Raw genomic sequence first — 17,565 nt, forward strand, 5'->3', positions numbered from 1 at the left:
TCGACTACAGAATTCCTACCCAAGTGTTGGAGGTTTATCTAGGCTGCTCCTCGCCATCTCATCCGTGTAATCGATGTCTTATAAAAAGCCTAGAAGTGGGCCGTGCTACAAGTCGGCAGCTAAGGAATAAAAATGAATAAATGCGGCCTATGGTGTAAATGATCATAGCAGTCGACAAACACCATGAATACAACAGATAAACAAACAAGTATTGAAATGAATCTACATGAAGCGACAAAACAAGTGTGTAACGCTAAATTCCTAAATTGAGGTCTCTGAACCCTTCGGAAGGCCGCGGGCTACCGTCCGTCGGATCTATGTAATGTGAATGAAAATCTTAGGGTCGGGGCCAAGAAGTCGAGTACTGAAATCTGGATTTACGATGTACTGTGGATTGATCAACCAGGGTAGTAAATGATATCCAGCAATTAGGGATGTAGCTCAATTACTATATAGGCATTTTCCTGTTGTTACGCTCGTGCAGTTTGTTACCTCATGTCATGTTTTTGTTACCTCATGCTGCAGTTAGACCAATGCGTTGGATATCTTTTCATATCATATTGAATAGCAAAGCCGCTCGTGATTTCTAACCATTGGTTAGCGAGTGATCCGTGTGAATGCAGGTAATTATGCACGCATGTCGAATCGACTATTCGGATTACGGATTAGATATTGCAGAAGCAGTCGGTCGGTTTTGTACCGGATACATTGTCTCTCCAACACCGATATCAATTCGGTTTTTACTCTCGCTGTTTGATGACATAAAGTGGTTACTGCACGTTTTGTGACTTTCGTTTGATATGGAAGATATACAGCGTTTTGCATCGTTAATTCGAGTAGCCTATACAAATATGAAATCCTGGCCGATGCCCAAACTGCCAAAAATAACACTGCCCTCAGAGGATAAGCCGCATAGGCGTAATACTGCGGGCTGTATAGCAAGTCTAACGACGCCTATGAAGCTCAATTCATGATACGGGGACTTATGGTCACTTTAGAAAACAATTACTGCAAGCCATCTCCGTTTGAAAATGCGGAAGGATTTACGGGAAATTGGCCATAACATAGACAAATTAACTGAGTGAGTACTACAACTACCGGAAATTTGATTAGTGTTCGTTAAAAAGTAATTGATAGTGTAGTACAGTTTAGTGGTTTACAACACTTTAACAGCACGTCGCTCTTTCGTCTTGGAATAGAATATTGTTAGACACTAAAATACTTATACTGCTCGTTCCTCAACGAAGTCGTGCACTCGTGTAGCGATGATTTTATGGAATAAGTTTGTAAGTGATGGTTGCAGGGTATCTCGAAAATGCCACGGTACATTCTTGACACTAAAACCGTTGAAGAGTTTTTCCTCCAGAACGAAGAAGACCGATCAAACCAGGGAAAGAGGTAATTGGGCATACATATCTCTGCTACTGATTTTCATGTTTGTCCGCTGTCCAGGCCTCCATAACTTCCATTTATGAAAGATACGTCATATAGTATGTTTATTACTAGGAAGTATGGAATAACCGACTGTACCCGTTGTAGATGTCACCATTGACAGATGTGTAGTCAAGTATACATAGGCTATTATTAACAGAAGATACATCGCGCTAAATTCTGTTTAGGTCGGGACCATTATCGCCAGACATCAAACCCGGTAAGGTTGTGAAATCTTGTAAACAATCAACGTCGATACCAATTAATTCTTTTCATGCCAGATGCAAGCAAAGCAAATGAAATCTCGGGTCCGATGATTCTTGACAAATTTATCGCAATCGCCGACTACAAAAAAGAGAACAAGAAAGAACTCAATCTGAAGAGTGGGCAAGTGGTGGAGGTAGTCGAAAAATCCGACAATGGTGAGGCAATATCACTAAATTACCGAAATGAATTTTGATGTAAGGAGATAAACTATAACCAAGGATGCAATGCAGAAAGAATTCCGGGATGCGGTTTTCATAGTGTAAATTAATTCACCGGTACATATATACCACTAGGCCCTACTTAGCATTTATATTTCCAATAAATAGTACGATAGAGTCGGGCCGTTGCTGGACCATGTGTAGTACCCTGTGGGAATGTTAACTTGACTTGTTCGGTTTATATGCGCCATTTTGATGAGCTATAAAATAAAGAGTCGTCTCAACGCCAAGTTGATACTGTAAGAATTCAATATGAAATGATGGACAGGTTGGTGGCTAGCAGCCAGTGAAGAAGGCATGACCGGTTGGGTACCAGCGGCATATCTGGAATCTTTATACGGAGAGGGTTCACAAGCAACCGAGAGTAAAAGGGTGAAACCTGGAGAAGGTATGCTAATAATGTTTAAAAGGAATAGGTATAGCCTATGTTATGATTTTAGGTATAGACGCTGTGAGGGTATCCAGTTTCTGTGAAATTGCATGCGGGCGCGGTGCTCAACATGGGCGGTGGTACATTTTATTATAGACCCTTGAGTTGGAGATTTGACAAGTCCAAACTATCGGTAGAATTATGTTTTACAATTTGACGAAGGTTGCTTAAGAACCATACCGGTAGAGACTATAGAGCAAGTGTGGTCATGCAACCTTTTCTTTGCCAAAGGGCCACATGTGGATTTTCAAACCATTGCGTGGACCGCTTGAGTATTGATGATATTTTGATTAGCGCTAGATTAGGTAACGGTGAACGCAAAGACTTATGTTATTACGCACCAAAATCGCTGACACTTATGTCAATGTCATGAAAAATCGGAGTTCAATCCTGTACATTCAGATTACATCCGCGCTACGCGAGAAAATATTTCAAAGTTAACGAGTGAATTCGGTCAATAATAGCGGTATCTGCATATATTGCATATCTATTGCGTGTCACATTTGTACCTCGGGGCTCATATTACAATGAGAGGAGTTTTCAGCGTCTGGACAGGTTTAGGCGAACACGGGTCGACCATGTTGGGACAAAAATTAATCGCTGACGAGTGCCGACGAATGACAATCCTTCTGGGAGCTCACTCGCGGAGTCGCATGTTTTCCGACATTTTATATATCTTGGTTTGTCCTGGCTCAGAGATCTCTGGCGACGAAATGCCAATCCCGCGTTCTGCACGCCACTAGACTGAACCATGTCCATGGACTGTGGTGATACAGGGAATACTACGTTATTCTCTCGCAATTGCGAATGCAATATACCTAATTCTGTATATTAGGCGTATCATTTAATTTTTCGGGAGGGTAACTAAAAGCATGAAATCTAGAGGTAGGCATACATAAGCGCAGGAAGTGCGAAAAAATAAATTCAAATCAATCTGTCGCGAAATACTCTACTTTAGATTAATTTACAGAAACTGATGACGTTGTGGCGGGCACGGACCGCTTCTTCGCCCTTAACTGCGCCGACACGTTGAAACCGTTGCTCATTTAGTCACTAACATCCCAAATTTCGCGTTCAAACTAATCAACGTTTTGGTTGGCCTTGGAAGTTCACAATAATTTACTTTGGCAATTCGTTTCTTGAAAAGAAACTGATTTCGATAATTACCGCGCAGGCCACCTCTGGTATAGATCTTGGTGGAACCTAATCTGACATATTGAGAAGCTAACTTAATTACTATAGCCACCTTCATCCCAGTGTTGTCGAACGTCATCCATACGCTGTCAAACCTACCGGTAAATCATGAAAATCTCTTCATTAGAGATCCGCGTAAGCGCTTGTCATTAGTTGTGTAGCCTATAGCGATAGTTATTGCAGAATAAGAATATATGGAATTTGCTAGCGGGTCCTAATTCCTGATCGGTCAGTACAGTTTTTTAGAACGGCAATTGATTTCAAGACTTTAACTGACAATGAATTATATTGAACCACTTGCCAAACATACCATTTATTTTGAGCAGGGGAGATGTTTGAAGCTGTCAATGAGTTTACGTCAGAATCAAGTGACGAGCTGACGTTCGAAGTTGGTGATATCCTTGAGATACTCGAGAAGAATACGGATGGTTGGTGGTATGGAAAGTGAGTAGGGCCTAGCCTATATGGCTCGGGTCATTAGAATATTTCTGCAACCAGAAAAACTCAGCACACTATTGTTTTACCCGCCAATACAAAACTTGTGCGAACAAGAATAGCAGAATTGAAATCTACTCCATAAAAGTCTTCCAACTAACTACGTTAAAACCATGTATAAGAAAGCGAAACCATGACAGCCACTAAGAAGGAAACACCTATTCACAGTGCAACATTTTTTTAGAATGAGAAAAGGCGAAGGCTGGGTTCCAGGAACATATCTACAGAAATCGTCGGTCGCAAGGCCGATACCAACACAGCAGGAAAAACCAAGCGAAGGCGAACAAAAATCAAGTAAGTGTCACTCACTTCAATATAATTGTCTCTTTCTCGCTTCCAAAATACAATACCGACTGGTCAGGATGTATCTAAAATGTTTACAAATACTGCATCCTTCCATCTTCTTTTTGCAAACTGATCAATGGCTAATTTTTAGCAGTACAAAACGCGATGAGACCAATGAAGTTGTGCCTATACTCCAAGTGTCATCATTACAGCAACCTATCTGACAAATTTTCTTTCTTGTCGGCATTTATTACATACACATTAATGGAAGAAGTCGTTGGGAATGTGATGTGTATCAATATAGTAATGACAGACGGTAGCGAATGGCATTACCGCATCAGTGATACTTACGTTTTCTGTCGTATTGATATATCAATTTTCATCTAGACATCCCCGTCGACGCTATAGATTTAAATTCCATTATTTATTTCACAGAGTGGATCAAAGTTCGTCACGCGGTTTCTGCTACCAAGAAACCCCCGCCTAAACGTTCCACGATTCGGCGTACGCTAACGAAAGCCGCTGTAGCCAAAGTCCAGGTTGACTTCAAAGCCAAATACCTGCAGACACCGCAGAATGCCATCGGAGAGGGAACCGAGGAAGAAGACATTGAACTAGGCGAAACGTATTTGACAATCGATAAATTTGATTCCACAATTCCCGATGGGTTAAGTTTCGCAGAAAATGACTATGTTCACGTGCGTTTCCATTTTCTCATATGGTCTCGCGATCGGAATGACATTAATTCATGTGAACATATTTGCAGATTATTCGAAAGTCAAGTGCTGGTTGGTGGTACGGTAGAGTCGGAAATAAGCGAGGATGGGTACCGGAAAGTTACCTAGCGAAGAGAAGCTCCCCATCACACGTGGCAGTACCTAACATTCCTGCGCCCCCTAAACCAATGCGCCAGCAGCCTTCACCTAAGGAAAAACCGGACGTACCACAAAAACCATTTTCGAGAAAAGACAATAACATAGCGCTCGAAAAGGCCTTTTCTAGCAGGCCCAAAACACCAGAAACGCCAAAAAAATCCAAGGGCGACGCGCCGTCCTCTCCTAAACCACCTCGGCCGCCAGCACCAAAGATGGCATCGCCAGCATTGGGGCACAAGGGTAAACCAATAACTGGACCGAAGCCCCTGACACCAAGCGACAATATGTAAGTTACATGAATCGCGTATGTATGTAGTTTATGTATTAGTGGGCACAACTCAGTGGGGCTTAGCGTCTTTTTAGGACATGGACATGAATTTCACAATTTTCACGGGTCTTTGCTTTTATTTTCTTCGGAACGTCTTTCAATCTCTCTCGCAGTCATTCTTCATTCTCTCTCACTCCCGTGCGTCCCGATCGTGGTCGTTGCTGCCGAATTGTAGCTCGGCTCACTTTACGTCTGGGCTTTTCAATGCACTGCGGTCACAGTGAGGTTGGCGACGAGGAGCCCAGATAAACCGCCGACAGGTAGTAGTCGGTCAAAAGCGGGATTCGAAACCACTTCCATTGGTGTCGTGATACACGAAGCGTGTGTTTTTGGTGAAGATATTGATAACGACGGTGTCGAACCTGAGCTCCTTTCCACAATGTCTTTACTATTATATGGCCTATATAAAATATTGACGTGGTCTGTGGAGCTGTGCTCAAACAATTCTTAATAGGGGTGTATTACGGTGGCATTGTATATCAAGAAGTTTCAAATTTATCATTGCACCGCAGACGAGGAATATTCAAGGATTGTACGTGGTTCTACCAATCAAACCTCTAAGCGCGAGTGACCTCAGATTGATACGATATAATTGTATTGAAATATTGCAGGCCTAACAAACGTCGCGGATCCCCGCTTCCAGCCACCCCGCTGCAAAATGGCAAAAAAGGTGAGCAATAAATAACGCGAATTTCATCAGGTTATTGACGACATTACGAACATCGGAACATGTATCATATCATTGTGACACACTAAAAGCAATACCTTACCTATCTAATAAACAGATCCATCATCTGTACGCATCGCCACACTCTTGAATTAGGTAGGTCAGAACTTGAACTTGACCCAGTCGTCGAATAAATTTATTGTCACTGAAATCGTTTAAGAAAAAAAAATGTCATCTGTGAGTGAACAGCAGAAATGATCGAACAACTATCATATTGTCGAGGTAGTTGAAAGTTCATTCATAGACCTATCTACCGTTCTTCATTTTCCGTTGGGACTGGTCTCCCTTGCGTATAGGTAGGGCTACATAACTTCGCACAATGTATAAGGAAATGCAATTCGTTTAGAACCTGATCTGAGCGAATACCTCTGGTACCGAGATGTGTCCAGACAGGAGGCCGAAGGCGCTTTATTATGCGAAGGACAAGTAAGTTTTGATACACTACCGTGTAAAATCGGAAATTAAAAATACCAGACCACTTGAATGGTACCTTACCAAACGATTACGGAATTGCACATATGCACATTGCACAATATAGCCTATATATCTGCCGTCAGTAAAATGTTAAGTTTTGCAATGCATATGTTGATTTGACAGGAAGGCTATTTCATTGTGCGTCCTAGCGCTAGAGGAGCGAAAAAGGATAAGCCTTACTCTCTAACATTACACCACCAGAATATCAACTGGAATTTTCATATACGATTGCGACACGATAAAAAGTACGCCATCGGAATCTATAAGGAACATGAAGCCTGTTTTTCAACGCTTCCAGAGCTGGTTGAACACTATAAAAAGAATCCACTTATTATAGGCGATGAGGAAAGGAAGGTGGCTCTGGTCGACTCCCCATCCGAACTGTACGCAGCATGCTGACAAAGGATATATACATATACAAATCCAAGTATATGCTATTATATGTATGATTGAGCAATGAGCATGGAATGTATAGTGCCGTTTCTCACAAGACTCACAACTTCTTACTTCGTGTATATAGGGTTGCATTTAAAACAAAATTCAATTTAGAGCAAGCATGTTTAAAACAATGCCCTTGTTTAAAACATGTTTTTTTTTAACCTTGACGTCACGAACATTCAATTGTGACGTCATACTGGATTGACATGAACAATTGAAATATAGGGTAAATATAGCTCGCCCTTGAAGAAATATCTACGTACGATAGCTGTTGAACTGACTATTTTGAGGGTTCCAACCATCCCATATCGTATACGTCGGCTATACCGGGTGGTAATCGTCCGTAGGCTCATACAACATGTTTTTGGAAGTTATATTTACACAATTATGGCACAATTATACAACTTAAAAAAAGACAATTGAAAAAAATGTTTCAAACAAAAATCCATTTAAAACAAACATGTTTAAAACAAGACCCTGGTAAGACATGTTTTTTCAGCTATGACGTCAAAAATATTCAATTTTGACGTCATAGTGTATTGACATTGACAATCGAAAATATTGGGTAAATGTAGGCAGGGCATGGTATGGAATGGAATGGGAATTTTCCATACTCCATACCCGCCCAATCGTTCCATACCATACTTGACAATTTTCCATACCATAGCAACCTTCTTCCATACCATATTTGATGCTTTTTCCATACTTTCGCAACTTGCCCAACCTCTCAAGTGATATTCTATTTTTGATATGTGGAAACGTTGCGGCGTTTTTATTCCGATTCTTTTGGATGAAATTATCCATTTAAACAGCCCTGATGCATCAATGATGTCTCCAGTTTCTTTACATTATACGTCGTCAGCAATGTGTGTTGCCTAATCATCGAATGCGGAACGTATAATATATAGGCCAATACACGGGATTATTTGGAAATCATAAAAGAATCTCATGGCATGTAAATCTAGTGTGGTAACGGACTGCTAGCAGTAACATCATCTACAAAATTACATAAATCAAAGGTATTGTGAAATTAGAAGATTGGTTCCCAACCCTTTTTTTCTTTATTCCCCACAATCTGAAAATTATATTTCCAACCTCTAAAATTGCTCCCTCCAATAAAATTTGGCGAGACTTTAGTTTTGTGAAGACTTGTTATTGGTGAAAAGTTAAGACCCCCAGAATTGAACAGCACGCAATGAAATGAATGAGAGTGAACTGGTAGCCCGTAAACGCAATGTTGCGCCTCCGACAAATGTATGTGTAAGCCGACAGCAAAGTACGTAGGGTTTGAAATATTTCCAAATGTAGCGAGGTAGCATCAATTTACATGTGTAAATCCCAAACAATGCATGGGCCAGATGAAGTTCCTGCTGTTAGATATCAGCCGCCATAAGCTACACTTTCGCACGCTACATAACTCGAAAAGAAATAGGTCATTTCATCTGTAACGAGTCCGGCTATGGTATCAATTATCAAGTCCGCGATCTCCCTGAATACATGTTCACATACATATGAACTCTTATTCTAACGAATCAGGTGATTTCAATCACACCATGTCGCATGCGACTGAATAACAACGTATATGCGGAAGATCGCGTGACGCTGTCCAGTCGATTCTCGCTAATTGGAGGCACTGATAGTGATAATACGAATTGCTGAATCGCAAATCCGCTAATAGGCCAAAATATTGGAGATACGATCAGCATTTCATACAGACGTTTAATAAACGAGGTTAATAATGTGATATTTTTACAAGTGAGTCGATACCCGACCAGAAACCCCTAAATTACCCACCGGTTCGGAACCACTGCATTAGAATATATCCTAGAATATAGATTTACATCACTACAATCATTTTGGTACAGCGGATCAAATGTCCATTTTTCCCGCAAATCTGTGGGCCACACATTAGATTCATTAGCCAAGATCAGGGTGTCTATTCGTTTAAGAGAGATAAGTCAGATAACCCAATTTCATGAAGTTTAATGCGTCTCGGAGGCCGGCATATCGTAACGTCGCTCCAAGACAAGCTACATATTTTGAATTACAATGATTGTTCTTTCAAATAGATATTGCGTGATGATGATCATCCTACCAAAGCGCAGAAAATTATTTCCAATTTCAAGAAATAAAATTCATGTAACTGTTACATTCTCAGAATCTACGATCTTAAAACTCCCTTAGTAGTTATCGCAGTTTTGTGGTGTTTTGAAACGACGAAAATATTAATAAAACTGATTGATTGATTGATTGAGTTTACGGAGTGGAAGTTACGATATGCGAAATGCAAGGTGTAACAACGCGACAGCGGTCTAATATCATTCATTTTTATGATATTTAGATTTGATTTGATTTGAATAATCAATAATAATATTATTTTCCTACATATGCGCGTAGCGCTACTTTGTTGTATTCAAATAGATGTCGACCGGGGTGGGTGAGTGATAACTCCAATTTGAGATACGGTATGAACACATACACACTTACACAGTTGGGCGATTGTATGAGGTATGCAATCAATTTGACAAATCGAAAGGAGGATCATTGTCATGATTCTGGCAAAACTGTCAAAGTATGGAAAAAAGTATGGAAGTATGAAAAGAACATTCCATACCATACCATACTTGCACTCTTCCATATTCCATACCGAAATATCGTTCCATACCATACCATGCCTGAATGTAGTTCCTTTTACGAAATATCTGTACTATTGCTGTTGAACCGACTATTTCGAGGGTTGCAACCATCCCATATCGATATACGTCGGCTATATCGAGCGATAATTGTCCGTAGGCTCGTACAACATCTTTTTTGGAAAGTAGCCTATAGGCTACACAACTATGGCACAATTTTTTTAAAGGGCCTGTTTTAAAACACCGTTGTTTTAAATGCAACCCTGCCTACACTACATGTATTGGGCAGCTAACATCTATCATCTACGTTTACTATGAATGTATCTTTAAAAAAAACAATAAAACAGGGCGTCAATTTAGAACATTTATTTATTCGTTCCCACTTGCTTATATCCAGAGAATAGTTACGAAGTAACTTTTTAGTCATGATGAAATTTCGAGCGACTGAGTGAGTCAATGCAGTGCAGTTTTGATCAAATATCCATACATTTCATACCCTTCTTTACTTTCATTCAGTGCGCACGCCTCCTCTTTACATCGCCTAGGCCAAGGTGGGTGTCTGATTCCATAGACTAATCCAAGTCGCTTCGACATCTTCCTGTCTATTCATTGTATCGCATTTTTTTGTGGTGTATTGAACTGATAAATATTGCTAGTAAACCAATGATGATGATGACCCTGTATTTCATTATATGATTCTACCTGCATACTTGGCTTTGTTGTAGACCAGTGATATACATTTACTTATAGTACTTACTTAGTAGTTTCGTTGTATAGGCCTACTATTCTTACTCCATCAGTTTTGATGCTGAATAGCTGAATTACAAATGTTAACATTGCATACTGAATTTTGTCAAGTGAAAGTACAGTTTTTGGACGCACGTCAATCACCTTTATAAGAAAAATCGATCAGCAGACCGGCCCAGGTAGGCTAAATAGTTGAAATCCTTTGATATGAATACCAACATTGGTGAGGTGGGTACGGGACGGGCATGGGAGCCCTCGTACAGTCTGAAGATGCCCAAAAGGGAGTCATACACACTACCGTAGCACGTAACGTGAAAATCAAGCTTGATCAAGTTAAAAGATCGCATGAGGTACTGAAATATTTTCAAGTGTGATAAATTCTAACGAAATAAGATATTCTTGTACTAGCAGATTGTACATTTTGAAAATGGAAGGGATATAACCGCCACAACACTTGGTTTTCGGGGCAGATCTTCAAAATATCCACGCATGCTAGTGAGCACGGGTGGCGGGTCATTTACTCATTTTACCAGAGGCGTGCGACGAAAATTTTGCCATGAACCGCAGTTAGTATTGCCAATTGGCGCAGGGGAGTTAAATTTCGGATTTCTGGCTCATTTTCATGTTGGTTGGCACCGGAATTTTGATTGGCACTTTCTACTTTCTTCAATAATCACAATGAAAATTTGTTAACAGCACAGTAGTATCAACTGTTGTTTACTTGTGTAGACCGCCTACCTACGGAAGTATTTCATGTTTGTCGAGAAATATGGAATTGCAGTAGGCACATAGGTGTCTTACGTCCTGTGAATCGTTATTTTGCAATGCATCGAAATATCAGGTAGTGGGTCACGTTACATTTGCGATCCGTGGCAAAATCCGGTTTGTAATGTCAACTATCAGTCGGTACATTGGCTACTAGACATCATCTTTGCTTACGTAAATGAACGCAGGCCAAGACCAGATCGTAAAGGCTTTATTGGTCACGAGCGGGGGGGGGGGGGATGTGTAGTGGTGTAGTGGTTACGATAAGCGCCGACCAAGCAGACGGATCGGGTTCGTTTCCCGTCGGAGGTTTATCTGGGCTCCTCTTCCACTGCCGTTATTACGGCGACAAAAAAGCCCAAAAAAGACCCGACGTAGAAAGCACTCACAAGGAATGGAAAGAACTCGTAGAAAGGGCCGCGGCTTCTGAAAGAAAAGATCAACATCGGAAAGAACTGTGACATCGCGCACTCTAGGCCGAGGCGGATGTTAGAGTAAAGGATCGCTAGTGATGCGTGTCGTTCGACATCCTCCCTATCTGTTCAAGTGTTCATGATATCGCATCGTGTCTTATCGCATTGTACATTGTGTGTGACTTGTTCAGATGAAAAATATAACCCAACGATGTTACGTTAGTAGAATACAGCGTTGTGTAGGGTTACCATATTTTGGAATCGGCAAAGGAGGACACTTTTATGAAATTATAAAGTTATTTTACCAAAATAGAAAACAGCCAATTTTGCGATATTTGCTCGAAATCTTGTCAATCATGCCTCTTCTGTACTTCGCCTAGGCCAAGGTGGGTGTCTGATCTCAGCAAAGACTATACTCAAGTCGTTTCGATACCTTCCTATCTTTTCATTGTATCGCAGTTTTGAAATGATGAAAACATTAATAAACCGATACCGTGTTGACTAAAAAAATAAAGGTCATCAATCAATTTTTCAGATTTGACTCCCAAAATATTCGTTTTCACCTTATATTACACTGATCAACAAAATGAAAAAGAATAAGGCAGAACATTTCTGAGTCGTTTCTAGGGTTTTCAAGGTTGCTGATTACGAATAGCACATTAGTTTTTCCAGATTGACTCTTGTTTACAAGATACGCATATAGGTAGGGTTACCATACGTCCTCTTTTAAGAGGATTTGTCCTCTTTTTTGACTTTTTTGAAAGTGTCCTCGGAGGACGCCCTTTTGTCCTCTTTTTTGAGATTTTGTCCTCTTTTTTTAAAATTTAGGTCACATTTAGAGCAAAATGCGAGTGATATGGCGTAAATTAGCACAGAAGTGACGCTGCGACGGGTATTTCGGAGTGAAAAACGGTGATTTGAGCTCTGAGCGAAAAGTTGACCTTTTTTTCAGTCAATCACCTAGCAATGTGGAGAGAAACGGTATTTTGAGCTCTGAGCGGAAAGTTGACCTTTTTTTTAGTCAACCGATCACAAAGTGGGGAAAATTCACCGATTTTTGACAATTCTTCTCGGGTTTTGCAAGTCTCAAATATCTGAAAAAGTGTCCTCTTTTTAGATTTCCAAAATATGGTAAGCCTACGCATAGGCCTACCCCCTAAATACGTCCCCTGAATATTTGACTTGGTAGAAAGTCAATCGCAGCTTTTTTCACTTTTTACTGCCCTATTTGAATATGAAATACCCTCATGTCCTCGTCAGTTATTCAATCAATATTAACATGACCTGATGAGAGATCTTTTTTTGTCATAAAATAGGCCTCAAAATGGTACTTCTGCAAAACGGAAATATATTTCCTACTGTACCAATTGGTCATTCTACCAAGATAAAAGAGGAGAATAAAGCTATCAAATTTGTCATTGAATAGCTCAACTACAATACTCATATGTGTCTCGTCCCTTTTGGCTAGTAAATGGACAATTTTCTGTTGAGTCAACAAAGTGGTTATACCTATAGTATCACTATCAAACGAGTAGCTTACTGCTGGTATCTTTGATCAGTGATTCCCAAGTGAGGCCCCGAGGGCCGCATGCGGCCCTCAGATAGCCTTATTGCGGCCCCCAAAATATATTAAGAAATATTAAGAAATACTCTTGTTTGGCTGGGCCTCTGTAGTTATTAATTATATAATTGCAGGAAAGTTGTGAGTATGACTACTAACGTCACTGCTGTGTCAATGCAATGTGCCCTAACTTTCCAGTTGAACGAGCAGTAGGGGAGACCGGGGACAATTGTAACACTTTTCGTATTTTCCAACATTACGTGTTTTTCTCGTGGAAATTTCACTTCCAAACTTTTATATAAAGAAGCCAACAACTCGATAGTTGATATGAAAACTAAATTGGAAGTCAATCAACAATCAATCATGGAAATTTTGGGTCGCAAAAATCGCTGCTCAAATGTTACAATCGCCCCGTACCCAGGGGCAATTGTACCACCCTCTCGGGGCAATTGTAACAGTGTTATTTATAACTAAACACAAACTAAATGAACAACGAAAACGGAAGCACAAATTGTAATATTGCATGAAACTAACGGAAGAAACGTTCGAACGCTTCCAGGCTACGCCCCATCGCATTGATGGCATCTGAATGCAATATCACCCTTCGTGTCTTGTTCAAGCTTAAAGTGTACAAGAGACACATTCATTCCATCATCTCCCTACACATATTCGGCCTCTTCTACCAAGGTTCTGTTGTTCAGCGGGCATAATGGGTTGGTCATTCGGTCACCTGCGAAGGTGCGAAACCGACCTGGCTGACATATCTTGGTTGAATGGGCCGATGATAGTATAGTAAAACGAGGACGCAACATAGTGTGGCGTCAAAGCTATAATGACATTTATCTGTGCTGTAGAAAATTAACATAAATTGTTCACATCAAATATCAAAATGTAAGTGGGCCATGATCAAAGTCAGAGGACGAGAATTAAGCCATGACTATTGAAGTTCGACACACCAAAAGTCGATCAACATGAGAAAGGGTGGTTGAATCACGAAAATAACCGAACCGTCAGATTCACATCACCACTATTTGTATGGCCGTTTCGACAGATGATCATGTTAGAATAGGTATCGCAAGGCAGTATCTGTTCTGGTGAACTTCTGGCTGTTGCAAGATTATTCTGCAGTAGATGAATGGTGATACCAACATATGAACAAAGACGTTCAGAATTGATAACATATTGTAACGGGGTAAAAGTAACAGAGTGTTACGATTGCCCCTGACACGCTCGACCATGATTAGCAGTGTTGGGATGGCTCGAGTCATGACTTGACTCGAGTCAGACTCGAGTCAACTTTTTCGTATGACTTGACTTGACTCGAGTCACTTTGCAAAAATGACTTGACTTGACTTGACTCGGCGCTTCAGAATGTCGATTGACTCGTGACTCGGAGCAAAATTTACGAGTCAATTTCAAGTCATCAATAAGTAAATGATGTCGACTAAATCACTGTAGCCTATCATGTGTGTATTCAGATAAGTCGCGATACGCCAGTGACACTCGTGAGAGCAACCAGTCTTTAAACTTATTGTACGTTCCACTTCCACCGGTCCTCCATTGTTACATCATAAATAAATTGGCCGCAAACGAAATGATCACAGCTACGTTGCAGTGGTAGTAGTAGATTAATCTAATAGTTATGTTTCTTAGATGGCGCAGTGTTTACATTGCGCAGTTCTCACCTTTATCGACCTTCTTGTATGATTTATATCGAATGAATATAGTTTATGCGTTTATATTCTCACGGTTGTGTAGATGGCTAGTGTACCATATCAATCTGTTTAAACTTTTCTGAGGCTTCGTATTTGGTCCTCTATTTTTTGCTGATAATAACAGACCGTATACATAGCATGTAACTATACAGTTACTCACGTATTGTATTAGCAGTTCTACGTGTGCGTGTGCGACAAAACGCCTTTTTGCATGTATATTTAACTTTATATTCGTTATTTGATTCAAGATAAAGGCTAATTAATCTGTCTTTCACACAGCTGTCAATATTGTTATGACTTGGAATCATCACTCATACTTCGAAAATTCAATTTGACTTGAATTGTGACTTGACTCGTGACTTGACTTGACTCGACTCGAGTCACCTCCAAAAATCGAGTGACTTGACTTGACTCGAGTCACCTTCAAAAATCGATTGACTTGACTTGACTCGAGTCAAAATCTGCAATGACTCGAGATGACTCGTGACTCGAAGGTAGTGACTTGATCCCAACACTGATGATTAGTGTCTCAGTATGGTACCTTCCCGGCGATGCAAGTCCTATTCTTTCTATCACCACGGTAGACTATAGTAACATTGTTCCAGCTACACATATTACGTTGTAACTACTTGAGGTACTATTCGTCTAGACAAATTATTCCAGGTTCAGACCAGAAAAACTTTACTCAAGGGTCAAAAATTCGTTTTTTGCAAATTATTCCGGGGTTTCGCATCGTAGCTCAAGGTAACTCCAGGTATAATAGGAGAGATAACTACTGCATGCGCACTTAAAAAATATCAAGCTGATTTCTCCATCCTACTAGCGGTGAGGTCGATTGTTACATTTGCATCCTACACTGTAAACGAAAATGGTGTGTTTTCGCAATTCACACCCTAGCGTAGGGTGTGTTTTGGGTCATCACACCTATTGGGTACTAAATTTGTCATTTACACCTAAGCTATTGGTGGAAATGAGCCGAACGCACCCCTACACACATATACCATAAGATATACACCCCAAGCATTGGCATTTGGGGTGAATTGTTAAAGATTACACCTTTTGTCAGACAAATATGAAGTTTGGGATTCAATCCGCGCTAGCCGCTTCCACAAAACTTGACTGTTGAAGTTTTAAGTCTGTGTCGGTCAGAAGCCTGGTTAAGCAGGCAGGGGTGCGGCAAGTCTGCATTCTTGTTAAAAATCCAGTCGAATCGCTGTACTGATCATTGTATGGGCACTTAAGAACTTCTCTGCTGTGTCTAACTGTAGATCGTGTAGGACATATTCTGTTTGGGGTTGAATTATCCACCGAAAATGCGTGTTTTCGCCCACTTTATTGTTGTCCGTGTCTTTATGGCTTCTTGGGTAGGCTTAGGCAATGTTCCATTGTTCAGTTTTTATGGATTTAACCCGGTTCGATCAAGTAAATTCGCCTACGCATATAGTTTCAGCTACAGTGACAAATAAGCATTCGTTGTATAAGTTCGTGTGCTACATTGACATGAATGAAAAATAGCTAAGTCCGCAATATCATATTGTAATTCACATTTATCGTGCACTGCGGTACTCGTACTTTGGCTGAAATTTCACCCTGTCTACTATAGTGTGACCGATGTATCTCAAGTGTGTGGCAAAATTACGACACATTATGAAGTTGTCACGATACTGGTTTATAATTTCTTTCATGTCACGTCAAATGCACAATTGTACAATGTACATTGTACGTAGCCTATATGTACAAAATATATCGGGCCTATTTCGCACAGCATTAGTGTATAACCACAATATAATGCAGGTTAAGGGTATTTAGAGCTGGGAATACTAGAAGGAGTTAAATTTCAGCTACAAACTTATATGAGCAGTACGCAATATGGGCGTAGCAAGAATTCAAATTAGAATGGAACACCAGGTTACGTCACGGAACAATCATTGAATTGGGCGAAAGAGGGACTAAATTGGGCAAAGTTTCCTGGTTATTTTCATATCTATATTGATGTGTTATTCACTATTTGGTAGCTTTATGAATTGCACACTAAGCCTAACCGACAATTCGCATACAGCTTTCGGATCGTATCAATGGTTCGATCTATGAAGATAAATCTAGTACTGCAAGACTTTTTGAAGCTTATTATGATGCAATCTGCAGCTTCACAGCTATCAAATCCATATTTCCGATAAATCAATTATAGTATACATACAAATATTCCGGAGATCCTTAACTTCAATATAGTTATTACATCAGTGAGTCAATTGTCACATCATAATGGAATATACAAACCGTCGTCACCAGAACAGCTGCTGCTATGTTTGGCTACAGCTATGTAAAATGTTTCGTTATATGCCGTATTGCCGCGCGAGACCAGACTGGCTATCGACTAACCGTATTAGTCGTCGTGAATCTGTGAAGAAAGCCTCTTTCGAGATTGAAAATATCTGGATGGTGAGTTACATTTCGTATCTGTACTATTGTAGTAAAGAACATTTGTTCCGTTGCGTTTCCAGTACTGATCCGATTCCTGTTACTCAGTGTCGCAGCTGTACTGAACAGAATTATATGTAGCAAGTTGGAA

General features: G+C 40.3%; 1 protein-coding gene across 3 annotated transcripts in view; it reads left to right on the plus strand.

Moving 5' to 3' along the window:
- LOC145440298 (SH3 and PX domain-containing protein 2A-like) overlaps positions 1-17,565 on the plus strand; it is a 38,202-nt gene that overhangs the window by 13,853 nt on the left and 6,784 nt on the right. For all 3 annotated transcript variants that reach the window (XM_080317865.1, XM_080317863.1, XM_080317866.1), the window contains exons 4-14: positions 1,304-1,398; positions 1,620-1,651; positions 1,713-1,853; positions 2,185-2,304; positions 3,867-3,984; positions 4,220-4,329; positions 4,756-5,018; positions 5,087-5,481; positions 6,135-6,193; positions 6,597-6,676; positions 6,848-17,435. In XM_080317865.1, coding sequence (XP_080173991.1) covers positions 1,304-1,398; positions 1,620-1,651; positions 1,713-1,853; positions 2,185-2,304; positions 3,867-3,984; positions 4,220-4,329; positions 4,756-5,018; positions 5,087-5,481; positions 6,135-6,193; positions 6,597-6,676; positions 6,848-7,123 — 1,689 coding nt within the window. In that variant the 3' untranslated portion in view covers positions 7,124-17,435. The remainder of the gene's footprint in view (positions 1-1,303; positions 1,399-1,619; positions 1,652-1,712; positions 1,854-2,184; positions 2,305-3,866; positions 3,985-4,219; positions 4,330-4,755; positions 5,019-5,086; positions 5,482-6,134; positions 6,194-6,596; positions 6,677-6,847; positions 17,436-17,565) is intronic.

The sequence above is a fragment of the Botryllus schlosseri genome, chromosome 6 (genome assembly GCF_051294905.1).
Source record: "Botryllus schlosseri isolate E-star chromosome 6, Bs_hap1, whole genome shotgun sequence".
NCBI classification, from domain to species: Eukaryota; Metazoa; Chordata; class Ascidiacea; order Stolidobranchia; family Styelidae; genus Botryllus; species Botryllus schlosseri.